This window comes from Stomoxys calcitrans, chromosome 4 (assembly GCF_963082655.1).
Source record: "Stomoxys calcitrans chromosome 4, idStoCalc2.1, whole genome shotgun sequence".
Taxonomy (NCBI): domain Eukaryota; kingdom Metazoa; phylum Arthropoda; class Insecta; order Diptera; family Muscidae; genus Stomoxys; species Stomoxys calcitrans.
The window spans coordinates 73894979-73922842 of record NC_081555.1 but is presented as its reverse complement, the minus strand read 5'-3'; the positions used below and the strand labels follow the sequence as shown (position 1 = coordinate 73922842).

Below are 27864 nucleotides of genomic sequence, written 5' to 3'. Positions count from 1 at the left end.
CTGCCCAAGAAATATTCAGTTGCGACCTTAAAGTTCGCTAAGGGACATATCGATTTGCCGATTGAAAACTGAATAACAAATTATGGACCCACAAACGTATAGTTGTATTATTTTGTGGAACAGGGTCTAGACAGACATCTGTCGACTTACCAAATACATTTTACAAACCACAATTTACAAAATAAGACAGTCAAATATGATGGGGGAAAAATTTGATTCGTTTGAGATTTTTGTACAGTGGTTCAATAATGGAAATAGAAGACATAGGTTCAATAATGAAATATAAGACAAATGGATATGTTATAACTTTGCAGTAAGTAATGTTGCATTATGCAGATATGCTTCTGTAATTGGTACTCTATGTAGCCAATGACCGGAAAAATACCAGCAAATCGGCGAGGGGTGCTTTCAGGTCAATAGGGTTCAGGTTAAACTGTGACCTGCTCAGTCTCTTGTCGTCCATCCCATTGAACATTTATAGGGAGACCTGAATGCTAAGTGTAGAGAAGATATGGAACGCAGTGTGTAATGCCAGGCACAAAATCGTTTTGAGTCTATCTCAGGATCACCCTGTAAAAAAATGACTGGATCTTATTGAGACTCCATGCATCATAGATGTGGCGAAGAGTTCAAAAAATAGCTTATTAATCAAGTCACAGAAGTAATTTATGTTTTTATAAATTAAATTGCATCTTTTGTGCTGTTTGCTTTAAAATTATTAGGTTATTTATCAATAGTTCTATTAATATGATCAGCTAATTTTGGAAAAAAATTATTCAATGAAATATTTTAAATAATTGTAGCTTTAATTAAATAATTTACTTCTATTTGTTTCTCTTTCGAGACAAGCTCAATGATCGGAGATTTGGGATGCGTTTCGTCTTTGGTTAGAAGACTTTTCAACCACATTGGGTGTGATGGCTTCATGGGCCGTGCGTTGGTATGTTGTATTTGAATCGTATTTATTGCGAAAACGCGAAGATACAATTATCATATTAACCACGCTCGACAACCCTGTCTATTAGCTGTACTTTTTCCCAATGCATGTGTTTTCGAGTAATGACAGACTTTTTTTCTGCGACAATTACACTACTTCCATGGTGCACATGATTCTGTGCATTTGTTGGAACTTGTATAGATGGCTTCGAACGCAAGACAACGGCAACGGCTCTCGCTGTTGCTCCGTGTGCTCAGGTTCGAATCCCGGCCGGGCTCTGCCAATTTTTTATTTTTCAGGTTTTTTGCCTGTTATTGTTATACAATTAAGAAAAATAATTCATCTTTCCTAAAAGTTCTAATAAAAAAATATTTCTATAAAAAAAATTTAGGGGAACATATTTCTATTACTTTGAGCACAACTGTACATAATATAAACACCTGTTAGTTGATTTGGCATAAAAAACTACTACTCAAATGCACAATTTGTATTAATTACTGGGTGTAATACATATTACCTAAAGGCTTTTGTGTGTGTGTATTTACAAATCCTCTCCAAATTAATTTACTTTGAAAATCATAGATTAGCCAATGATTGAATATTGTCAAATCATACCAATCAAGGTGTTTATTACCATGTCCGACTATTTTGCATTTGTTTTACATTAAATATGGCACAAGACGCGTTGTTAATTTTTGGGGATTTGACCCAAATATCGTGTATTACGAATAAATTAACAAATCGTATAATTAAACAAGTAAAATGGCGTTAAGTTCGGCCGGGGCGAACTTTGGATACCCACCACCTCGGGTATATATGTAAACCACCTTTCATCAAAATCCGGTGAAAATTGCATACCTTATGTCCCATAGAAGTTTTATCGAAATATGATCTGATTTGAACCAAATACTATTAGGTACAAGTCATTGTTCAATTATGTATAACAAAATATTGGTCTTTTAGTAGCTACATATATCTAAAAATAAACCGATATGAACCATATACAACATGGATGTCGAAAAGCCCAACATAAGTCAATGTGTAAAAATTTCAGTTAAATCGGATTATAAATGCATATTTTTTGGGCCAAGACTTTAAATCAAGATATTGGTCTAAATGGCAGCTATATGCAAATCTTGATCAATCTAGACCAAATTGCAGAAATATGTGAAGGGGCTTAACCTAACTCTCTGTCCCAAATTTCTGCAACATCGGACCATAAATGCGCCTTTTATGGGCCCAAATTCTTAAATCGAGAGATCGGTCTATAGGCAGCTATATCCAAATCTGGACCGATCTGATTGAAATTGAAGAAGGATGTCGAAGGGGCTAACACAACTCAGTGTCCTAAATTGCGGCGACATCGGACAATAAATGCGCTTTTTATTGCCCCAAAACCTAAAACTGAAAGATCGGCATATATGGCGGCTATATCCAAATCTGGACCGATCTGTGCCAAATTGACGTAGGATGTCAAGGGGCTTAACTTAACTCACTGTCCCAAATTTCAGTAAAATCGGATAATAAATGTGGCTTTTATGGGCCTAAGACCCTAAATCGGCGGATCAGTCAATATGGCAGCTATATCCAAATCTGAACCGATCTGGACCAAATTGACGGAGGATGTCGAAGGGCCTAAGACAACCCACTGTCCCAAATTTCAGCAAAATCGGAAAATAAATTTGGCTTTTATGGACCTAAGGCCATAAATCGTAGGATCGGTCTATATGGCAGCTATATCCAAATCTGGACCGATCTGGACCAAATTGACGGAGGATGTCAAAGGACCTAAGACAACTCACTGTCCAAAATTTCAGCAAAATCGGATAATAAATCGGATAAAGTTTCAGCTCAATATCTCCATTTTTGAATACTGTAGCGTGATTTCAACAGACAGACGGACGGACATGTCTAGATCGTCTTAGATTTTTACGCTGATCAAGAATATATATACTTTATAGGGCCGGAAATGGATATTTCGATGTGTTGCAAACGGAATGACAAAATGAATATACCCCCATCCTTCGGTGGTGGGTATAAAAAATTATATTGGTGGGATTGCTTATGCCAGGTTTGCTGGACAATGTCTTGAGATGTATTGTGGAATCCATAAAAAAAACTCACACGCCAATGTGATACAAATTTTGTCATCTTAGCGCTAGAAGATCGTTTATAAGGAAGCTCTACCAGATTCTGAGCGTTTTCAGGCGCACTATGGGGAAAATGTGGCCAAAATTCGATAAAATCAACAAGAGCGCTCCAATTTTTATACCCACCACCGAAGGTTGGGGGTATATTCATTTTGTCATTGCGTTTGCAACACATCGAAATATCCATTTCCGACCCTATAAAGTATATATATTCTTGATCAGCGTAAAAATCTAAGACGATCTAGACATGTCCGTCCGTCTGTCCGTCTGTCTGTTGAAATCACGCTACAGTCTTTAAAAATAGAGATATTGAACTGAAATTTTGCACAGATTCTTTTTTTGTCCATAAGCAGGTTAAGTTCGAAGATGGGCTATATCGGACTATATCTTGATATAGCCCCCATATAGACCGATCCGTCGATTTAGGGTCTTAGGCCCATAAAAGCCACATTTATTATCCGATTTTGTTGAAAGTTGGGACTGTGAGTTGTGTTAGGCCCTTCGACATCCTTTGTCAATTTGGCTCAGATCGGTCCGGATTTGGATATAGCTGCCATATTGACATGTTTCTTTAATTTGGTCCAGATCGGTTCAGATTTGGATATAGCTGCCATATAGACCGATCCTCCGGTTTAGGGTCTTAGGCCCACAAAAGCCACATTTATTATCCGATTTTGATGAAATTCGGGGCAGTGAATTGTGTAAGGCCCATCGACATCCTTCGTTAATTTGGCTCAGATCGGTCCAGATTTGGATATAGCTGCCATATAGATCGATCCTCCGATTTATGGTGTAAGGCCCATAATAACCACATTCATTATCCGATTTTGTTGAAATTTGGGACAGTGAGATGTGTTAGGCCCTTTGACATATTTTTTCAATTTGGTCCAGATCGGTTCAAATTTGGATATAGCTGCCATATAGACCGATTTCTTGATTTATGGTTTTGGGCCCATAAAATGCTCATTTATTGCCCGATGTCCCCGAAATTTGGAACAGTGAGTTAAGTTAAGCCCCTTGACATATTTCTGTAATATAGCACAGATCGGTCCAGATTTGGATATAGCTGCCATATAGACCGATATCTAGGTTTTAGGTTTTGGGACCATAAAAGACGCATTTATTGTCCGAAGTCGCTGAAATGTGAGACAGTGAGTTTGGTTAGGCTCTTCGACGTCCTTCTTCAATTTTGCCCAGATTGGTCCAGATTTGAATATAGCTGCCATATAGACCGATCTCTGGATTTAAAGTTTAGGGCCCATAAAAGAGGCATTTATTGTCCGATTTCGCCGAAATTTGGGACAGTACTTAGTGTTAGGCTCTTCGACATGTTTATGCAACTTGGCCTAAATCGGTCCAGATTTCGATATAGCTGCCGTGTAGACCGATATCTCGATTTAAAGTCTTGGCCCCATAAAAGGCGCATTTATAATCCGATTTCACTGAAATTTGACACAGTGACTTATGTTAGGCTTTTCGACATCCGTGTCGTATATAGTTCAGATCGGTATGAGGTATATGAGTATAAGGTATGAAATTTTCATCGAATTTTGATGAAAGGTGGTTTACATATATACCCGAGGTGGTGGGTATCCAAAGTTCGGCCCGGCCGAACTTAACGCCTTTTTACTTGTTTTTACAAACAGACAAAACGTCTTAAAAATTACAGTTCAGGATTTTAAATTTAAATACATATCCGTCTTAATAAATTAAAATAAAATTAAATAAAAATTAAAGATTAAAATTGAAAGTTAAGGTGAAAGATACATATTTGGGGAAACAATTTAAAAGGGTTTAAAAGGTTTACAAATTTGACATGGAAAACTTCAAGTAGTAATACATTTAATTGGATAGGGAAATAAAAAACAAACAAAATAATTAATAATATTAAAATAGATATAAACAAGTAAAAAGGCGTTAAGTTCGGCCGGGCCGAACTTTGGATACTCACAACCTGGGGTATATATGTAAACACCTTTCATCATAATCCGATGAAAAATGCATAATTTATGCTCCCATGGCAGCTATATCGAAATATGGTTCAATTTGGACCAAATTCGGCACGGACATTGCTTGGTCTTATAAGTACAAGCCATTGTTCAATTTTGTAGATCATAATATTAGTGTTTTTGGCAGCTATATCCAAATATAGACCTATCTGTACCATATACGACACGGATATCGAAAAGCCTAATATAAGTCACTGTCCCAAATTTCGGCGAAATCGGGCTGTAAATGCGCCTCTTATGGACCCAAGACCTTAAATCGGGAGATAGGTCTATATGGCAGTTATACCCAAATCTGGACCGATCTGGGCCAAATTAAAGAAGGATGTCGAGAGCCTTAACAGAACTCATTGTCCCATATTTCGATGACATCGGACAATAAATGTGCCTTTTATGGACCCAAGACCTTAAATCGAGAGATCGGTCTATAAGGCACCAATATCCAAATCTGAACCGATCTTGGCCAAATTGAAGAAGGATGTTGAAGGGCCTAACACAATTCACTCTTCCCAAATTTCAGCAAAATCAGATAATAAATGTGGCTTTTATGGGCCTAAGATACTAAATCGGCGGATCGGTCTATATGGGGGCTATATCAAGATATAGTCCGATATAGTCGATCTTCGAACTTAACCTGTTTATGGACAAGAAAAGAATCTGTGCAAAGTTTCAGCTAAATATCTCTTTTTTTTATCTTTTTTTTTTAAAGTGATTTCAACACACAGACGGACGGACATCAATGGAACGTCTTAGATTTTTACGACGATCAAGAATAGATATACTTTATAGGCTCTGAAATGGATATTTCGATGTGTTGCAAACGGAATGACAAAACGATTGTACCCCCATCTTCGGTGGTGGGTATAAAAAGGATAATCATAATGTTTACATTAAAATATGTTATTCAATATTCTAAAAAAAGTTTTTTAATTCTGATTTTAAATAAAAAAACATTGTAAATTTAATGGAAGCATATTACAAAGACGGATTGTACCAATATAAAATTGCCATTCGGATACTAGACTCTGCCGTCACAACGGTATGATTTTCCTTCCCCTATTGGATCTCACGAATCTGAATCTGTTGTACAGATAGCTTGTGCAGAAATTGAAGTGCTCTCATATTAAGTAGGGCGTCGTAGCCAAATCCATAAATGGAGTTGGTAAAAGGCGATACATGTTGCATCCAGTGTTGCCACTCAAAAAGATTATTTTAATTTAAGAAAACTCCTACCAAACCCGACCCAACAAAAATGCTGTATATGTTTTTATTACCATCACCAAAGAGATGGCCATTTTGACATTCCATTTGCAACACATCAAAGTATACATAATAGACGATCTAGACATGTTCGTTTGTCGGTTTGTTGGAATCACTCTACAGCCTTAAGTTCATAGATGACCTTTATCTAAATACAGCACTGATCTCCCGATAAGAAATCTTGACTTGATAAAAGTCATGATTTTGCCCCGATTTCAACGAGCAATTTTGCTGAGTTTGGATAAGGCGAACTCCAGATTTAAGTGGTTGAGTTGCATAGACCCCTCAACATCTGAGTATGAACCACATCTGACTATACATGTAAGCAGCTGGTATATAGCCCTTTTTCCGATTGAAGGAATGCAAAAAGCCGCATTTCCATTTGGAAGAAACCCTCAACACTCACACTATTGTAGTTACAATCAATCTCAGAACTTATGTCCTTTTTTCCTGATATTTGAAGGAGTGAGACACTTGTTACATTATTTGGCCACTTGCATAAATGGGTTTATTCTTTACTTTTAACAAATACACAGAAACGACATGGGGTTTTTCAGTTATTAACTTTTTATGGAAAAACCTACCAAGAGAATAAACAAGTAAAAGCATGGTAAGTTCGGCCGGGCCGAATCTTATATACCCTCCACCATGGATCGCATTTGTCGAGTTCTTTTTCTTTCTTCAAGCGGCTAGCTTTACTCCTTCGGAAGTTAGCGTGCTTTCGACAGACAGACGGACGGACGGACATGGCTAGATCGACATAAAATGTCACGACGATCAAGAATATATATACTTTATGGGGTCTCAGACGAATATTTCGAGTAGTTACAAACAGAATGACGAAATTAGTATACCCCCCATCCTATGGTGAAGGGTATAAAAATACCAATTTTCGTAGGAACCTACCAAAAACGACAATTTGCGCTGACTTTGCGAGTCGTAGTCAGCAAAGAGCTGGACCATACACTGCACAGATGTCAAAGAGTCGAAACCGAAAGGAGTGCGAAATCTGTTAATAATTGCGCCGACTTTATTAAGATATATTCCCATATAGCTTGTTTTCAAATTTAACCTGCCTAAAAATATTATCTGTGTAGAGTTTCACCACTTTATCTTCATTTGTATACCCACCACAATAGGATGGGCGATACACTAATCTGGTCATTCCATTTGCAACACCTCAAAATATTGATCTGATGCGCTATAGAGTACATACATTGTCGTTTGAAATTTTGCACCGATGCTTCTTATTGATGTATGTCGTTGGGGATAGCAAATCGGACATATTGGTTCAGATTTGGATTTAGACCCCATATAAACCGATCCAAAGTTTTGTTTTCTTAAGCTCCTAGAGGCCTTAATTTCCGATTTAGCTGAAATTTGGCATAAAGACTTCTGCTCGGTTTATAAACTGATGTAGCCTCCATATACATTGGTCCCAGGATTTGATTTTTTGATCTCCTAAAATCCTCAATGGTCATCGGATTCGGCTTAAATTTGGTACGTGAAGAACACTTGTGTCCTCCTCATCAAATCCTACCCAGATAGATTCATTAATTTACATAGGCTCCTTTAAATTGATACACCGATATGACTTCTTAACACCATAGAAGTGTCGATCAATCCCGATTCGTTTGTTACAAAATATTTCAAATACAAACTGAGTTAACAAGAGACAATTTTTAGCGGAATCCATGGTGGTGGGTAACTTGTTAAAGACTGTAGCGTGATTTCAACAAACCGACGGTCGGGCGGGCAGGGCTAAATTGTATTAGAATTTTACATCGATCATGAATATGTCATCGGAAATGAATATTTCAATGTGTTACAAATGATAAAACTTCTAGATGATTAATAATCGTCTTTTTTAGATTTCTTAAATAGAAAAATTTATTAAAATCTATGAGCTCAACACAAAAGCCTAAAATTCTCAAAATAAAGTTTATGAATTGTTCTTAAATACTCATTATCTCCATTTAATTTGTTTCAATCTTTTTTCGTTTGTTTGTCTAATTTCAGTCAATTTGTCAACATAAGCGGATTAGTTTTGAGCACAAAAAACCGCATTGCTCCAGTTCAAGTCGATTAAATATTTGTGGATTAAATTCTGGATTTGCGAAAAACACGAAATATTCAGCTGGAGTTAAAAAATTGCAACAACAATGTCACAATTTCGTGATAATTCTTGGGTAAGTCGAAAACATTTGAAATTCTAACCGCCAATATTTCACCAACCAACAGCCAGCCATTTGTCCTCCCATTAACAAAATGTTTTTTGTTGCTGTTTTAATAATAAGCTCCTACCTCATAGATCTAACTGCTTGTGTTTTGTGCTATTCATAGATCAAAAAATTGTTCCTATTTCATTTAAATGCTAAATCTTTAGAAAAATCGCTCTAATTTGTTTAAGCTGGCATTGCGGTTTTGGGCTAATATTTCTCGTCTAAGGTGGTTTTTGTATTCAATATTTTGGAGGTAAGCGCTGTTTTCTGTTTTGTTGGCTTCATGTTTTATTGTATTGGGCTTTTTTATGCCATCGACAGTTTTCCGCCTTATCGCATGCCTGAATGGTCTCTGGTTTTGAATTTACTTAATTGGTTAATTTACCACAATTTGTCTATTTGTTTGTTAGGCTCGTTCATTTTATTTTGGGTAATTTTATTAGCCTTTATCTTTACTCCGCCACTCCTAAACGTTTGCCTGCTGCTAGACACCAGTAGCTGTGAAATAAATTAACGGCGACTTAGATAAAAGACTATTATGGTCTATTATGTATACCCTGTAATGAGAATTTATCAGTTGTCATCAGTTTAATCATATTTGCTGAGATTATTTGCGATAATAAGTTGTTTCTGTCACATCACAGTAAAATCAAATATACACTAAAGTAAATAGAAGATAAGCTGCTAAAGCCAATGTTGCTATACACAAATATCCCGTTTTTGGAAACTCTGTGTCATCATAGTAAATGTCTTATCTAAACAATTGAGCATATTGAATGATTGATTAACCACTAGGATTCTTGCCAACTTGCTTGATGTGTGTGGAAGCCAACGTAGAGGTTGGCAAGTCGGCCTATGACGCTTAACGTCGGCACTCGAATCCTGATGAGAACATCAGAAAATATTTTTAACGGTGGTTATCCTCTTCTAATGCTAGTCGTGTTAGTAAAGCTTCTTCATAAAGAGGTGTGGCCCTACGCCCCGCCGTTGGGCTTAAACTTGAATCGGACTGCACTGTTTCGTAATGGAATGTTCGTAGACAAATTTGCATTACTAGATGTATGTCCTGTTTGTAACCAGGGTCCACACAACACAAATCTGTTCATCTACCCATCAATCCTACTTAAGTGATTATCATATCCCACTGGACGCACCTCCTTGGCCGACATTTTGTAACAGTAGATTTTTCTAATTTTGGTGGCCACGGTGACGCAGAGGTTAGCATGTACGTTTATGACGCCGTAAGCATTTCTGCGGTGGTTATCCCCTTAAAATGCAGGCCAAATTTGCGAGGTACTGTGCCATTTCAAGAAATGATATGGAAGCCATATAAATACTTCTCCTCAAAGAGGTATGGCAGGCCGTTCAGACTCGGCTATATAATAGTTCAGACTCGGCTATATAATAGAGGTCCCTTATCATTGAGCTTAAAACTTGAATCGGACAGCACTCACTGATATACGAGAAGTTTGCCCCCTATTCCTTAAGGGAATGCTTGTGGGAAAATTTGCAAAAGTCGAAAAATCGTTTTGAAATGTTAATTTTTAATCAAAAAAATCGAAAGAGCGAAAAGTTGACTTTTTATCAAAAAAGTCGAAAATCAAAAATTTACTTTTAGCATTTTGGTAAAATTGCAAAAATCTACCTCTTGTCCATATGTGAAGGAAGCTCATTTGATTTAGGCATACGTTTTCTCAAGCAACCCACACTCGGCGCAAGTGGGTGTTGTACACTGTTTTTCGCACCATCTCTGTTTCCTCCAATGCCGCAAGCGAACACATTGATTGTAATACAACCTAATGATCCAATGTCCCCACAGGACTTGTGGGGACCCATTTCAAAATCTTTTCCTTATCTATTGATTGAGTCCGAGGTAGGCGATTTTTGTTTCCAGAAGTCCGCCGACATTAGTTAAGGTACTTAAACCCAAATGTTGATCGCCAGGTGACCGCTTTCTCTTGAATGAATACTGTGCCTTTGCCATGTCATGGGGTATCTCGGATAGTCTCCCAATATCCATTCCAGGAGCCCAATTTAGGGAGTTTCTCCCATTTTTGGTGAGAGTCTTAGGATCATTCACACCAAGCCTCTTTATATACTTGAGAGCGAGGTGCCTTTCATAAAGCCACCTTTTCAAAGGGAGAAATTCTACGGCTTCATGTCACCACCGCAGCTGTTAAATCTATTTCAAGAGTCTAGTCATCTTGTGATGGATAAAGTCGCAGACTATTTCGCATTTGTAGTTATCAACATTTAATATATTTTTGGAGTCGTCCTTTAGCGTTTGTTTGAGCTTTTTTTTATTACCGCTGTAACTGTTCGTTTTGATCGACCAATGATGACGATATTCTTCGATGAAACGAAAGCATTCTCGAACACGCAAAATAAGAAACGTTTAGAAATTTTTTGCGACAATCAAATATGTTTTATTGGTACAAACTAATATAACTGTCACTGTGTAATTTTTCGGAACTTAGTTTTGAGGTAGGTCACTATGGGCATTCACCTAGGACAGTAATCGGCTTGCGTGCTCTTAATACTAACAAGTAAAAGCGTGCTAAGTTATATACCCTCCACCATGGATCGCATTTGTCGAGTTCTTTCCCGGCATCTCTTCTTAGGCAAAAAAAGGATAAAAGAAAAGATTTGCTCCGCTATTAGAGCGATATCACGATATGGTCCGGTACGGACCACAATTCATTTTTATGTTGGAGACCTGTGCAAAATGCCAGCCAATTCGAATAAGAATTTGGGGGCTCAAAAAGTAAAATCGAGAGATCGATTTATATGGGAGTTGTATCAGGCTATAGACCGATACAGACCATAATAGACACGTATGTTGATGGTCATGAGAGGATCCGTCGTACAAAATTTCAGGCAAATCGGATAATAATTGCGACCCCTAGAGGTTCAAGAAGTCAAGATCCCAGATCGGTTTATATGGCAGCTATATGATTTTATGAACCGATTTGAACCGTATTTGACACAGTTGTTGAAAGTCATAAAAAAATACTTCATGCAAAATCAAAAAAAAATCGGATAATAATTGCGCCCTCTAGAAGCTCAAGAAGTCAAGTCCCCAGATCTGTTTATATAATAGCTATATCAGGTTATGGGTCGATGGGCCATACTTGGCACAGTTGTTGGATATCATAACAAAATACGTCGTGCAAAATTTCATTCCAATCGGATAAGAATTGCGCCCTCTAGAGACCCAAGAAATCAAGACCCAAGATCGGTTTATATGGCAGCTATATCAGGTTATGACCGATTTTAACCATACTTGGCACAGTTGTTGAAAGTTATAGCGAAACACGTCGTGCAAAATTTCATATCAATCGGATAAGAATTGCGCCCTGTAGAGGCTCAAGAAGTCAAGACCCAAGATCGGTTTATATGGCAGCTATATAAAAATATGGACCGATATGGCTGAAAATGTCACGACGATCAAGAATATAAATACTTAATGGGGTCTCAGACGAATATTTCGAGTAGTTACAAACAGAATGACGAAATTAATATACCCCCATCCTATGGTGGAGGGTATAAAAAGTAACCTCGAAGAAGAAAATTCAAGTCAGGAATCCCGTGGTTTTTACAAGAGTCATACCACGCATCTAAGGTAGTTCATGTCTGGAATTGTGGCCCCACCTGAGTGCTGAGTGTCTGTGAACCGCGAAAGCCGGGCAATGATATAGGAAATGCTCCTACGTCTCAACTTCTTCCCCGCATGCCCTACACATGCTATCACTTGCTTCGCCGATTTTTGATAAGTCAGCTCGTAGTCCTATATGTTCCGTTATGAACTCCTTCTTACTTCCTTTCAGTAATATCGGTCTTCACACGATCCAGATCTCCCCGTACGATTTTCATCGTCCTACCTACCGTTTGGCTGCCAAAGGGTCTGCTCTTTCATTCGCCCTAACTCCTCTATGGCCCGCCAACCAAACGGTGCGGATCGTGCCATTCTCAGAGAAGGAGTTTATCAGCTTCCTTCACTCCAATACTTTTCCTGACCTTATCGTCCTGGTTGTTATTTCCCTGATGGCCAGTTTATTCTCCGTAAAGATGTCAACACTTGTTGTCCGATCGTCGCCTCGATTATACCGCGATGGTATACCCTGCTCCTATCCTCAATCTATTATCCCATTTCCGGTTCCGGTGACCGGCTGAAGAAAAAAAGGAGAATTTTTCTTGCGACAGCCCTGTGTTAAAGTCATGACATTTAATGTAGGAAGTAAAACTTAACCAAAATTGCTGGGATCTTGTCCAGCAGGATTTTAAAGAGATCACACGATAAGCTGTCTTCTTGACTGAAACCTCGTTTTGTATTGAATTGGTCAAAGAGATTCTTTCCTTTTCTTACTGAGGAACGTGTATTAACAAGTGTCATCCTGCAGTGTCTTATCAATTTCGCAGGGATACCAAACTTAGACATGGCTTGAAATATCTTTGAACGTATAGGACTATCGAAAGTGGCTTTGTAGTCAATAAAGACATGGTAGTTATTGATTTGTCCTTCTCGGGTATTTTCCAGGATTTGGCGCAGTGTGAATATCTCGTCTATGGTAGATTTACCAGGTCTAAAGTCATATTGATATTAATCTTTCACACTGTACGCTCGAGAGTATTTTGGGAAGGGGAAGTATTCCTCTGAAGATGGGACATTGAATTAAGGCAATACTAATCTTGCCCTTGATGATATTCTCAATAAAAGCATGGGTAGCCATCTCGCCCCGGTGCAGGTTTATCTGGATGACCTCAATCATTAGTTCTCCAGTAAATGGGCTTCTTTGGAGTGGATGTTGGCCTCATCCTCTGCTTCCTGTTCTTTACGATGCATTGAGTTTCCCGTCAGTGCACTGCCTGAAGTTTCAATGCTTGAATCTTTGGATATCCTTGTCTTCCGAATCTTGAGATAGTCGGTGTTAGTTCCATCATCTAACCTCTTTCGTTAGGCTGTTTTGAATTTTCCGTCCCTGCACTGCCTGATGTTTTAATATTAGTGGGCTTCTTGGGAGTGGGTGATTGTCTGCTCCCTGTTTGTTAGGCTGCATTGAGTTTCCCGTCACTGCACTGCTTTATGTTTCAATATTAGAACCTTTGCATATCCTAGTTTTCCGAATCCTGAGAAAATCGGCGATGGTTCGATCCTCGGGTCCCTATTTGTTAGGCTGTATTGATTCTCTTGTTCCTGCCCTGCCAGATGTTTCAATGCTAGGATCTTTGCTTGTCCTAGTCTTCCTAATATTGCGAGAGTCGGTGATGGTCTCGTCGTTGGCCCCCTGTTCGTTAGGCTGTATTGAGTGTGCTGCAACTGCACGGCCTGATGTCTCAATATGAAGACCCTTGCCTATACTAGTCTTCCCAATCTTGAAAAAGATGGACTTGGTCCTCTAGAACGCCATGCCTTAAGTTTTTGCCAAACTTATCACGAAGACTTGACCGTTGCCTTTGTGAGCTGGGGGATGTTTAACTTTCTCATCAGGTCAAGCTTTGCGCCCCAGGGAGTGTGGATTTTTCCTACGAGTTTTTGACGGTATCAAGACTTTGTGATGATTCAAAGCGCAGTGTAAAGATATCCCCTCTATACTTGCTATTCATCATCTGCATGGGTGGACCCTCTTCAGAGCTCCACTCATATTCGAAAATCCGCTCGTTAACCAGATCCTCCACGTGAGCCGATGATCTGGTGGAGGCCTACCGAATGCACTGCCGATATCGATGATTGCTTACGTCTATCTCTTCCATCATCCTGACCTTTAGCCCGATGTCGCTGTTGGTCCATACTCCTCAGTTTCCTTGGTCGTGCCCCGGATTGCTTTCTCGGTCTTCTTGTGAGCTGACCAAAGCCTTCGCTCACTTTTGCCGTCATCCCGCTGTTCTCATCACTCGATTCGGCTGCGATGACAGTTTCATTGTCACTGTCGCTTTCTGAGTCTGAATCGGAATCACCACCTTTACTCTGGTTTATCCGTCTCCTTCTTATTTGTTAGTCTGACTACTGGTTGTGTTCTTGAAACATTACTTTCGACTACGGTCCGACGCCACCACAGCAGTATTGGGTCTTTGGAGTCAATTTTGAGCCTACTCCTGAAAGGCTTTAAAATTTTTGCGTAATAGGTAATACCTATTCCGAGATACAGATATTTTTGGGATGTTCGAAGCGTACCATAAGGTTTTACCTTAACTGGTGGTTTTAGCCTAACCTAAACAGTAAATAGTGAATGCATATTTCTTTGAATTTTTTTTTAACCGTAAAATAGCTATTCTTCAGACAGAAGAGTTCATGGAATTTTCGTTGAAATATTTTTTAGAAATCTCTATGTTATTTGATACCATGATGACTTCTTCATCTTACCATTATATAATGGATCTAACGCATAATGAAATGTGGCGAGAACGCCTAATATTTTTAGCCAATCAAATTCTTTTGTTTTAATGAAGTCCCTCGCCAAGTTCAGTGATCTCTTTATCTTTGTCGATAAAATGCAATATATTTTTTTAAAACCTTTATACTTCTCTTTAGAAATATCGTACAAGTAACAAAGAACATTTGGTAACACATTATTTCACCATTTTATAGTACATTGCTAAAATGCAATGCATTATGACTTTGTCCCGGCTAATAAAACATATTTAAAAGCACACTTGCGCAAAAACAAAATACATTTCTAAACATTGTTATCGCTGAACGTTGGTGAAATAAAATAAAGTAAACACAAAATTCCTATTAACCTATTATTGCGAAATGTAATTTGCCACAATTTTCTACACAAACAACTTCAGATACTCCAAACCGAACTTCAATTCTATCAGTCGACCCACTTTGGCCAAGGGTCGGTGTATACGAGCTTTTCTCGACCTCAGACAATAGTGTTGAATGATTAGCACTTCTCGTACTTACCTATCCAACGCTATTTCTAATCATTTATAATTTCTACCTCAATAACACAATTGCTTTGATTTTTAAGTGTTTGAATGAATTTTTTTTCTATTTTTATTTCTACTTTTATTATTCGCTTGTATTGTTAGCAAAATATAATAAAGCTACTCCTTCACCTACGGAGGGGGAGTAAGAAACACCACATTCAGACATGGCGTATTAATGAAATTTGATCGCCCAGAGTTTGGTGGTGTTGCGGGTGGTGATTCAATTGCTATCGAGCAATGGGGTGTTATCTTCGAAATCGTTTTGGCTTAATAATACTTGGTAACGTCGCTTTTTGTAGTTATTTATGTTACTCATCACAAAAACTGTACACTGCGTACATTGAGGTTTAATTTTTTCATAGAAATTTTTTTTACTGACAGGAAAAAGTACCTAAAATATTTTTAATAATTGCATATTTTTGATAGACATTTTACGTACCATTTATTCACATTCATATCAAAATCTTGTTATAGCATTTTTTAAAAACGCAAAAAAATGCAGTCACTTAGTGGAAAACGTAGATTTTAATCTAAAGTGTAGAAAAACTTAATGTAAAACAAGTAAAAGCGTGCTAATTTCGGCCGGGCGGAATCTTATATACCCTCCACCATGGATCACATTTGTCGAACTCTTTCCACGGTATCTCTTTTTAGGCAAACAAAGGATACAAGAATATTTAATATTGGAGACCATAGTAGAAGTTATTGTGTAAAATTTCAGCCAAATCTAATAAGAATTGTGCACTTTAGGGGCTGAAGAAGTAGAATAGGGAGATCGATTTATGGGGGAGCTGTATTAGGCTATAAACCGATTCATGCCTTACTCGACACGTATATTAAAGGTCATGTGAGAAGACGTTGTACAAAATTTCAACCAAATTGGATAATAATTGCGCCTTTTAGAGGCTCAAGATGTCAAGATCCCATATCGGTTTATATGTCAGCTATATCAGGTTATGGACCTATTTGAACTATTCTTAGCACAGTTGTTGAATGTTATAACAAAACGTTGCATGAGACGTTTTGTTATAACACTCATTTCAGCTGAATCGAATAATAATTGCGCCCTCTAGTGGCTCATGAAGTTAAGACCCTAGATCGGTTCATATGGCAGCTATATCAAGTTATGAACCGATTTGTATCGTTTTTAATACAGTTGTTGGATGTCATAACAAAACACGTCGTGCAAAATTTCAGGCAATTCGGATGGGAATTGCGCACTCTAGACCCAGATAGGTTTATATGACAGCTATATCAGGTTATGGACCGATTTCAACCAGCACAGCTGTTGGAAGTCATTATAAAACGCCTCATGCAAAATTTCAGCCAAATCGGATAAGAATTGTGCCCTCTAGCGGCTCAAGAAGTCAAGATCCCAGATCGGTTTATATGGCAACTATATCAACACGTGGACCGATATAGCCCATTTACAATCTCAACCGACCTACACTAATAAGAAGTATATGTTCAAAATTTCAAGCGGCTAGCTTTACTCCTTCGAAAGTAAGCGTGCTTTCGACAGACAGACGGACGGACATGGCAAGTTCGACTTAAAATGACACGACGATCAAGAATATATATACTTTATGGGGTTTTAGACGAATATTTCGAGGAGTTACAAACATATTGACGAAATTAGTAGAACCCCATCCAATGGTGGAGGGTATAATAACTTGTAATTTTGATAAAATATTAAGCAAAATATTTTTTTTTTAAATATTAAAAAAATTTACATGAAATCCGAATTTTGATGTGAAAGAGACGTGTGATTGGCTGATTGGCTGACGAACTGATCACTGCTCAGTCCAAACGGCTAAAGCTAGAATCACGATATTGAGCTAGAGCTATGAATTTTGGTACTAAGTATACTAAGGCAAACTAAGTTGAGTTTTCTAAAATTTGTACATTTAGGTATCAAAATATGTTCGACATTGGTAAACTTTCATCAGGGTCAATGAAAAAATCTGGAAATTTGAAATGTTGCTTAAATCATGCTGTTGCAAAATTATATGGATAGAGAGAAACTTAATGAAAAAAAAAAATAGTACTGGAGACAAGAAAAAAAGTACATTTGGTGCCAAAATTGGTACTTTTTTTAAAGATTGCGGTAAAGTTCTGAAATTTGGCATGTTACCTACAGCTAAGGAATATATAATGGGTGACAAATTGATTTTTCTAAAATTCGTACATATTGGTACCAATAATAGTTTCACAATAGTCGACTACAACGAAAGACGACAGCTAAAACTAAGAATTCCGGAAAAATATAGAAGTCTTAAAAAGAATACGATATTTACTAATAGTGCCGTAATTTTTACTTTCTTTTACGGATTGAGATAGAGCTTTGCAATTTGGAATACAGAAACACCTTGGCAGTATATGTTGGGTGATTAGAATATTGTTTTAGAATTCGTACATTTAAGTACCGAAACATACAATATGCTACGTTTTTTAAAGATTGAGCTACAGCTCTCCAAATTAGAATACAATTACTCCTTGACAGTATACGAGGGTTACCTTTTATATTTCGGGATTAGAGAACAAATACAAATATTATCATTGAAAATCGCTTTATTGTTTTTCAAAATATTTCCCATAAAGATCTATACTCTTTTGCTCCAAAATATGCATTCTGAACGCATCAACCGCTTCTTCAGTTGTCGAAAAACGTTCACCTTTCATTTTATTTTTTACGTACGGGAATAAAAGGAAGTCATGCGGTGCCAAGTCAGGACTATACCGCGGATGACTCATCAAATCGATGTTTTGAGTGCTCAAATATGCAGCTGCTTGAGTCGATGTGTGAGAGCTCGCATTGTCGTGGGGAAGAGTGATCCGTCTTCGGCGGTTGGTTTTCCTGGAAGACAACAGGCAAACAATTGCGACATTTCCAGTTTTTCCGAAGAAACAGGCGATCATTTACTTGGAAGTGCTCCGTGCGCGAGCAACTTTTTTTTTGATTTGGCTTATCTCGAAACACCCATACAGTCGACTGCTGTTTACTTTCGGTCATATTCGCGTAAATCGCCAAAAATTGAATTAAGTTCATCGATGCACTGTTGTTGACAAAATCCACGTCGAAAATTGTAAAAAAAATCGCACGAAAATGTTCACGATTTAATTCCATTTTTTGGGTGCAATTAATCTTATAAGTTGCTGTAAACAACACAAATAGTGCTCGTATTTCAAAACGTTCCGAGTTGGTATAACCTTAAAAATGTCAAGCTTTACGATAGAGCTGTCAGTTGGCAGATTGCACTACAAGGGTTATCCAATCCCGAAATACAAAAGGCAGCCCTCCCATTAAGGGTAACTAGAAGATTTCTTTATACCCTCGACCTTATCCGATTTGGCTGAAATTTTTACAACGGCTTCTCCCATGACCTTCAACGTACGTGTCCAATGTGGTCCCATATAAACCGATCTCCCTATTATACTTCTTGAGCCCCTACAAGGCGCAATTCTTATCCGAATGGACAAAAATATTAACCAACGACTTCTACTATGGTCTTCAACATTCAATTCATTTATGGTCCGAATCGGACTATAACTTGATGTAGCTCCAATAGCATAACAATTCTTATCCATTATTCTTTTTTTGCCTAAAGAGAGATACCGCGCAAATAACTTAACAAATGTGATCCATGGTGGAGGGCATATAATATTCGGTCGAACTTAGCACGCTCTTACTTGATGATATTCGTTCACTTAGGTACTAAAGCGTACAAAATAGTACTTTCTTTACAGATTAAGCTAGAGCTCTAAAATTTGGGATACAGGTTCACCTTGAGAGAATATATCGGACAACTGGGAGATTTTTTTAGGTTCTAAAGCGTACCGAATGTTACATTCTTTACGTATTGAGCTAAAGCTCCCAAAATTGAGATGCAGTTACACCTTGAGAGTATATACCGGGCGACTGGAAGAATTTTTGGAAATTCGTACATTAAGTTACTAAAACGTACAACATGGTACTTTACAGATTGAGCTACAGCTCTGAAATATTGGATACACGTACACTTTGACAGTATTTTTTAGACAACTAGAAGAGTTTTTCTTTTTAATTTCGTCCAGGTCCATAAAAACGTACAAAGCGGTACTTTGTTTACGGGTTGAGTTAGCGGTCTTAATTTTGTGATACAGTTACAGCTTGATAGTATATATTGTAGGACAAGCCACCCAAAAAATACATGTCTACCGATTGGGGCAATATGGGTATCAAATGAAAGATGATTCGAAGTAGAATACAAAACTAATATAAAAATGTGGGTTCAAGTCCCAGGAAAGCCGCACTACCCCAATTTGGGTAGGGTCAATTCACGGGGGGTCGCTTCACTCCAAAATTATACCCCAAATGAACATGTATACCAAACGGTATTATATGGTATTCTAATGAAAAATATTTGAGAGTTAAAACGGGAATATAACTTATGGATGTAGCTAAACACACCGGATCAGCTGGTTTTCTATGAAAATTATATATTTATACAAAATTTTAAAAACTCCTTTACAGATAATTACATTTTCTGTGAGTTGGTTGGAAAACTCTCTGAATATTTTTCAATGCTCATTGCGTTCTGCATTCATTGCGTTACCACGAACATTTTTAAAGTCAGCATGTCAAATCTTTTTTATTCATGGTGTTTCTGTTAGAACACAGATTAAATGTATAATTTTGATTCCTTGTTGAAATGCTTTGTAAGCGTAGTAACAACCATATAAAAAGCGTTTAAATTTTTTTTTTAAATTTTTAATCTTGTTCTATGTTTTTTTTAGTTCTTGGGAAAAAACTATTGCTTTATTCTTCAAAAGTTTCGTCCTAACCATTTGATTGAACTTTAACTTTCCCAAAAGAATATAAGGTTACTTTATAACCCAATATCAGCTGTAAATGGAGCAAGGTGTACACATAAGTTTTTCTATAGGAAACCCAAACAACTGTGAATTAATTTTACCGGCTTTGTTGTTAAACATTTCAAAATGAAGGTATGACCAGCAAAACAAACTAACGAACAAGGGGAATCGTCTATGGTGGGTTTCTTTTTTTTTATAAAATTCAGTTTCACACTGAAAGCTGTAGTTGGCAAAAAACGTGACTTGAACATTTGTCGATGAAGGAGGGGAGGGACAGACAGACAGAGCAACTGGAACATGGTATCAGCAAATCAAAGCGCATAAAGTACTTTGTAGTATTACTCGTACATGATTGTACTTTCTTTTTCTTTTTTCTCTACAGCACTGGGCTATAAATATCGAATGGTAGATAGTCTACAAAAATATGTTCGATATGAATAAACAATGGAGGAAACGACGGTACAAATGATATTCGATACGATGATACCCAAAAACTTCACATACACAGTCGATGATGGGGCTCGTATTAAGAATATTTTTTTTTTTCAATCGTTGTACTGTAGTGGCAGTGACATTGGCAGTGACAGTATTTGCTTTTGATGGTCTGTAATTTTCTTAGCAAATTGAAAGTTTATTGTTTGTTTAGAATTTTTTTATTAAAATTCCATATGTATCATCTTTCTTTGGTGGCGACAAACAAGCATTGGCGTAGTTTAAAAAATTTCAACTGAGGGTTAAAATCAATGATGATTGCATTCAACTTCTAAGGAAATATTTATTAAGAAGTATAAAAAAATTCTAGTTTTATTAGCTAAAGTTAACGGCAAAATTTTTTATTGATTCATAATTCTTTTAGAATTCATTCATTTTTTGTCTGATCTTCCTACCTTTTGCCATGACGATTGCTCTGAGTCGGTTAAAAAACGAGTTGCAAGCTGCAGTGCAGTAGCTTTCTCCCGCGCATCCATACTAGCATCCCTTTTTCTCTAAAATAGACCAAATAAAAAGTCCATCGCATTGACATTTGGCGAATTGAAAAGCCACTGTTGAGAAGAAATGAAGTGCGGAAGATGATATTTAGCCATTCATTGTTTACACGTGTTTTATTTGACGTGTCTTGTTGCATGCCCACGGCTTCAAATCAGCTTTCAAAATATTTTCCCGACAATATATCGCATTTACTTGGACGCCAGGCTCGACAAAAACGATTGGAGAGCGGCCATCGATGGTAACTGCTGCCCATTAGTTAAGAAGGAAAATTATTTCGGGTGGCAGTTTGATTGATTACGAATTGTTAAACTGGAAAAATGTTCTCGTCAGAGAACATGATGTTCAGAAATTCAATACGTGCAAGCGCAGCAACATCTTTGCCCTTTCAAGTCTATTTTTTTTTTGCTTTGGTGTTAGATCGTGTGCTTTTTGGAACATGTAAGGCTTTACCTTGAGCTCGTTTTTCAATATATGATACATCCATTCATGGGATATTTTCGTATCTTTGACCATTTGATTACCACTATGGAGTTGATTTGATTGAATTCATCCTTCACTCGCCGAACCATTTCATGTGACAGATATACCAGTGTTCTTGGATTACCATAAAAGTGAAAACAAAATTTCGCTAACATCGACGAACTCTAGGCTTGTCAGATGGTCGGGATTATCCCGACTTTCTGTGGCTGTCCCGACTATTGCGAAAAAATGATAGAAAATCCCGACTTTTGAACCCTATACAAATATTGAACGACTGTAGAATATCATATCGTCGGCTCCGCCTAAATTTAAACTTTCTTTATAAATAACTTCATCATCAGTACTTGTTTATTTTTTATCGTAATGATATTTGAGGTATCCGTTTGTATCCGATATCTGTTCTTTCCTCACATCAAAGAATGCAGTCATAAACAAGTTTTAGTTCAATGATATGGCGCCTCCATTTTTATGCCGAGTCTGAACTGCGTGCCACAGTGTGACACCACCTATTAGAGAAGTTTTAACATGGCTGGACACCTTACAAATGACGCCAGCATTTGTCGGATTTTAATGAGGAATTTCGTACCGCAAGAAACCATCGAACTTGGAATCCTACTTATCGAATTAATGCTATAGATGCTATAAGGAAGTTGTTGTTGTTGTTGTAGCAGTGTATTGTACACTGAGGCGGCAGCCCTTGTCGGTGAAGTACTCCATCGGGTCAATCCGGTACGTACAACCGGCTGCCATGGGATTGCTATAAGCAAGTGGAAGGTTATTAAGGACGTCTCTTCCTTGGAGAATAACTCTGGCCCTGCGGATAACGTTGAAAATGGCAGTGGATTTGAGTTCAGATGTGTCGAAATTTTGGATAGTTTTACATTGGTAAATTCGAATGCTGTGGGTCTTGATGATATCGAACCCAGATTCATATCGAACCCAGATTCATGATATCGAACCCAGATTCATACATATAATCCTTCCACACATTTTCCTTATTTGACACACTTTTTTAACATCATTCTGTGTTTGAGTGTTTATCCGACTGCTTGGTAACATGCGAACATTATTCCTTTCCCGAAATCTAATTGTCCTATATGTTATCTCTCTAAGATGTTCGAGGAAATCTAACATAGGTAAACATCGGATTATCTCAACGTCGAGTCCTTTTGGTCTGAAAGACAGACTGGTTTCCGTGCTGATAACAATTGTATTAGTGCTTTGGTTGAAGTTTCGGAATCCATCAGAAACGTTATAGATGATAAAAAGGTGGGTGTTTTAGTACTTATCGATCATTTCAAATCTTTTGATTCTGTTGATCACCAGAATTTATGTATGAAACTTCAGAGATTCTTTAACTTCAATCAGACTGCAGCAAAATTAATAAGATCTTATATTAGTACTGTGCCTTTACAGTTGGATAAAGGAGTTTCACAGGTCTTCGATAATGGGGTCACTATTGTTTTTTTTTCTACGCAAATGATCTTACCAACCAATTACTCCATAGTCAAGTCCTCTTGTATGCTGACGACGTTCAAATCTTTCGAAACGGTTTTATTGATGATGTCAATGATTGTTTTGAGAAACTTAATGAGGATATTTCCAGAGTTTATAAGTGGGCAACTGCTAATGGTATGTTGTTGAATCCACAGAAATCCAAATGCTTGGTCATCCATAAAAACAAAAAGATTTCATTAAGGACTCCTGATGTCTTTATAAATAATCAAAGGATGAACGTCGTGTCCGAGGCGAAAAACATGCGTCACTAACTTGGTCAAATCATGTGAATGTGGCTGTTGGCCAAATTTATGGTAAATTGCGATCTTTATGGATCACACATTCCCTGTCCCGAAAACTTTCCCTGTCCCAGGATTGATATATGGATGCGAACTTTTCATTAACTGCGATTCATCGAGTCAACACAGATTACATGTTGCTTTCAATAACATCATTCATTTGTACATGGATTGAAAACGTTATGTCTTGTTTCTGTGAGGCACTCAGTGATATGTAAGAAGATTGTACCTGTTCCTTAATGAAATGTTCATGGGCAAATTTGCATTTTTGTTCACGCCGAGATTTGAACCCTGGTGTTCGGCGTCATTGGCAGGCATGCTAAACTCTGCGACATGCTAACCTCCAAGGAGTACATCTAGGTGCTAGAAATTGTACACAACTACTTTTATTAGTGTAGGTCGGTTGGGATTGTTAACGGGCCAATCGGTCCTTGTTTGGCTTCAATTTAAACCAATCTCCAGATTTGACTTCCTTAAATTGGTAGAGAGAGCCATTTGACTTCCGAATAGCGAAAATTTATCCGACTTGACTTACACGTAGTGTTCTATTAAGACTTCCATAAGCTCTGCGCCAAGTAACTTCCGTTGAACAAAATCATTATATATTATATTTATCTTTTAATTTAATAGTTTTCAGAATACAATGTAACGAAATTTTCTATAATTTAATAAATTTTAATGATTTCAAATAGCAGTAGGCAAAATATCTGCTTAAATCATATTAACACTTATAAACAAGAAAATAACGCTTAGGAGATCTAAATTTTGATTGGAAGAACAAGTGGAGGAAGACATTTCAAAGCTTGTGTGTCGAAATTGATCGTTCGGACATGGGAATCATAGTTTTTTACGGCATATATAGCATGTAACTACAAAAGCATACCCATTCTACAATACTACGCCTTTGCTAACATGACTAACCTCATGGGGAAAGGAAAATTTTTTGACATACAATAAAAGAGCCAACCATTGAAGTGCGGCTGTAATGTTTTCTCCAGTTCATGAGTGCTTTTTCCCAAGAATGAATTTCATTGTTTTGCCTGTACGTACATGCCAGCTTGCTATCTTTCATTTTTCTTCCATTTAATTAGAGAAAAAGAAAGTTGTTCTTTTATTTTACCAAGTCATACTTCATTGTAGTGCTGCTGTTGCTGCCGCCACCCATCTTATTGCCTTGCCAGGAAATAATGACAATTCAAAATTTGAGATAGCTAGATTTTATAGGATTTATAATAAAAGAACATTTGTGCTACCTTATCATTTGCATTTTTGGTTCGTTTCTCTTTCAAGTGGGGCTTGATTTAAACTGCGAAGCCATTGAGCTTGCATGTGAATAGGAAGCAAGTGAATCCATTTCTCAGAGTTTCTTCTGATATTCTTCTTCTCGCCTGAGAATTCATTGTATGAATTTGAGTTGATCTTTCACCTTCCATGAATCTTGATTTTGTTCAAAGTGGCCTTGATTTGTTTGCTAGTCTACGCACGTTTCGTCATACTAAACTACTTTTGTGTTTTGAGAAGAATGCTTTGATGCCAAACACTATAAGAATTTGATATGCTAAACGGCTGTCTTTAGAAGATTATAATGCAAATTAGACAGAGAAACTATTTTTTTATCCAAATAAAAGTGTGAAATTGCTTTTTGCTTAACAGAGAACATAAGGCTACTTTGAATCATTATGAATTACTTTCGCAGTTTTGTTTTACCAATTTCTGGCTAGATTTTGACATTCATAAAACAACAAAGGCTTTCTGGTTGCGTTTTAAAAGAATTTCCAGAGTAGGAGTGTTCGTTCTACATAGTAAGAATGTGAAGGAAGAGAGACCGTAGGGTCGCCGTAGTTGCAACCGTAAGCAGAATCGATGAGTTCCCCAAATCCAAAGACTGCCATGTTCCTGACTCCCTCAATTAGCCGATTTTCTTCAAAGCGATTTTTATTCACTGTACTACGTACGTATACTACATATTGTAGGGCATCGTATCGTATACGATGGCAGAATTCGAGTTTGTTTTCTGGAAAACTTGAAAAATTTACTTGGCACAACAAAATTTTTTCAACCGCTGATGTTTAAACCAGAGGAGAACATAGAACCTCCAGAAACACCAAGTCACTTAACAAGCGAGACATTCGTTGGACATTATAGAGGATGCCGATGGCCTAGCTAAAATATTTGTATATGTATAAGGATTAGCTGTGACCTTAAGACCTGGTATGAGTTTTGATTCATTGGGTGCAATTTTAAATCTGATTTAAAGTTGCAAATTTTCTTCTAAACATTCAAGTTGCGACTTATCACACTAAAGAACTAACGAACCCCACAAGGCTGTCTCTTCCCCCCGTCTACACCCAAATAATTATGACTATTTTTTAATAGATATTCGACTTCCACAGAAATCCCTATGGTAAATATTTCTTTACATCTTTTATCAAATTAAACAAAGAGTAGAAAACGGCCAAATCTTTTGAGACATCAATGGATTGACAAGCCGTTAAATGCCCATAAACTACTGGCATACATTTTATTTAAGCGACTTGACAAAAGATGACAGCCTTTGTGTTTTTTTAGTCAAATCATGTTCAATGATTTTTATTAATTTTTCTATCGTCACAGAGCATTGTTTTGGAAACAAATATTGGCAATATACAAGCGGTTGTGGATGAATGATATACGTTTTTGCTTCTCTTTTCTCCCTCCCCAAAATTTCATTAGTTCTGTAAAATCCAAAAAATAGAGACAATGAACAGAAATCCATTAATTATGACGGAATGGCGAAGGCAAATTTGTTCCCTCCCTCTAGACGGAAGCATTTTTAATTATCATCCAAACGGCATCGAAATATTTTGAATGAATAGACGAATTCATAAACAAAGGCCAGACACATATACAAACAACAAGAAAAAATATCTCATCGTTCTAAGGCAAATAACCGTAAGTGGTCAAAACAAAAAAAGAAAAGTGAAATTTAAAAATTTCTTCACAAAACAATTTCCCCCCTTTTCTTCTAGAGCATGGAGGATTTGAATTAGGCAACAGACTAAGACCGCAAAAAACTACTTGAGTTGGAAATGATAAACGTTTCTTCCGAGTTCTGTTTTCATTCTTGCCATGTTTCTTTTTTTCTGTTACATACATCCAATTAACAATCTCTTAGGAAATCTATCGATGGGGGGTGCGTATGAAATTAAATTAAACGTCAGTAAAAAGGGTCAACAATTGGGGTCTTTCCATTTCGCATCTATGCATCATTGGGTGACTTAGAGCTCACGCCAAAACCATGTAACAAAGATGTAAAATGTAAAGTCCACTTGAGATGGTCATGGCGTTTTTTAACCTACATTCGTATAGCATCAAGTCAATGGGCGTGGGTTAAGTGAAGAATTTGTTTGTCTCTCCATAAGAATTGTGGAAAATTAAAAGTTCACGTAAGGGGTTAATTTGGGCTTCTTTTAAGAAAAACAATGTTGTTGTTGTTATTTTAGTTTTATATTCAGTTTTTCAATTTTGAAGTTGTAGAAAATATAAGAGAGATCCGCACAATTACCGAAAGGCAAAATTGATGGTTTGGTCTTTGCCATTCACTTTTTAAGGTAAGATTCAATCGTCTTTGAAGAAAAATGGACCGATGATGCCACCTGCCCATTAACCACACCAAACTTTTTTTCTGGATGCCACAGTTTTGTTTGTTTACGTATGTTTTAAGGCACAAAATGACCCTCATCGCTGAACAAACTTTTTCGATAAAACGATGAATATTCATTGAACTGCTGTGTGGCCCACAGAGCACAAATTTTGGTTAGAAAAAATTAACTATTTTTAGTTGTTCTCGTTAATGAGTTGCCTAGTGATGAAACAGCGGAATACACTAAACACTTAACACCAACCAGTGCTTGCACCCCGAAAAACCTAACTCAGAAAAAACAAGTAAAAAGGCGTTAAGTTCGGCCGGGCCGAACTTTGGATACCCACCACCTCGGGTATATACGTAAACCACCTTTCATCAAAATTCGGTAAAAATTTCATACCTCATACTCATATACCTCATACCTATCTGAACTATATACGACACGGATGTCGAAAAGCCGAACATAAGTCACTGTGTCAAATTTCAGTGAAATCGGATTATAAATGCGCCTTTTATGGGGCCAAGACTTTAAATCGAGATATCGGTCTACATGGCAGCTATATTGAAATCTGGACCGATTTGGGCCAAGTTGCATAAACATGTCGAAGAGC

The 27864-nt window shown here is 37.3% G+C and overlaps 1 protein-coding gene and 1 long non-coding RNA gene across 5 annotated transcripts in view; both read left to right on the top strand.

Annotated features, from left to right (window-relative positions):
- The window catches only part of LOC106086286 (uncharacterized), a 245847-nt gene that overhangs the window by 20943 nt on the left and 197040 nt on the right, over positions 1 to 27864 (top strand). For all 4 annotated transcript variants that reach the window (XM_059368154.1, XM_059368155.1, XM_059368156.1 and 1 more), the window contains exon 2: positions 8373 to 8542. In XM_059368154.1, the coding sequence (XP_059224137.1) occupies positions 8516 to 8542 (27 nt within the window). In that variant the 5' untranslated portion in view covers positions 8373 to 8515. The remainder of the gene's footprint in view (positions 1 to 8372; positions 8543 to 27864) is intronic.
- Positions 26227 to 27217, top strand: LOC106086287 (uncharacterized). Its single transcript, XR_001221114.2, has 2 exons — positions 26227 to 26559; positions 26637 to 27217. It is a non-coding gene; the product is annotated as an uncharacterized LOC106086287 (long non-coding RNA).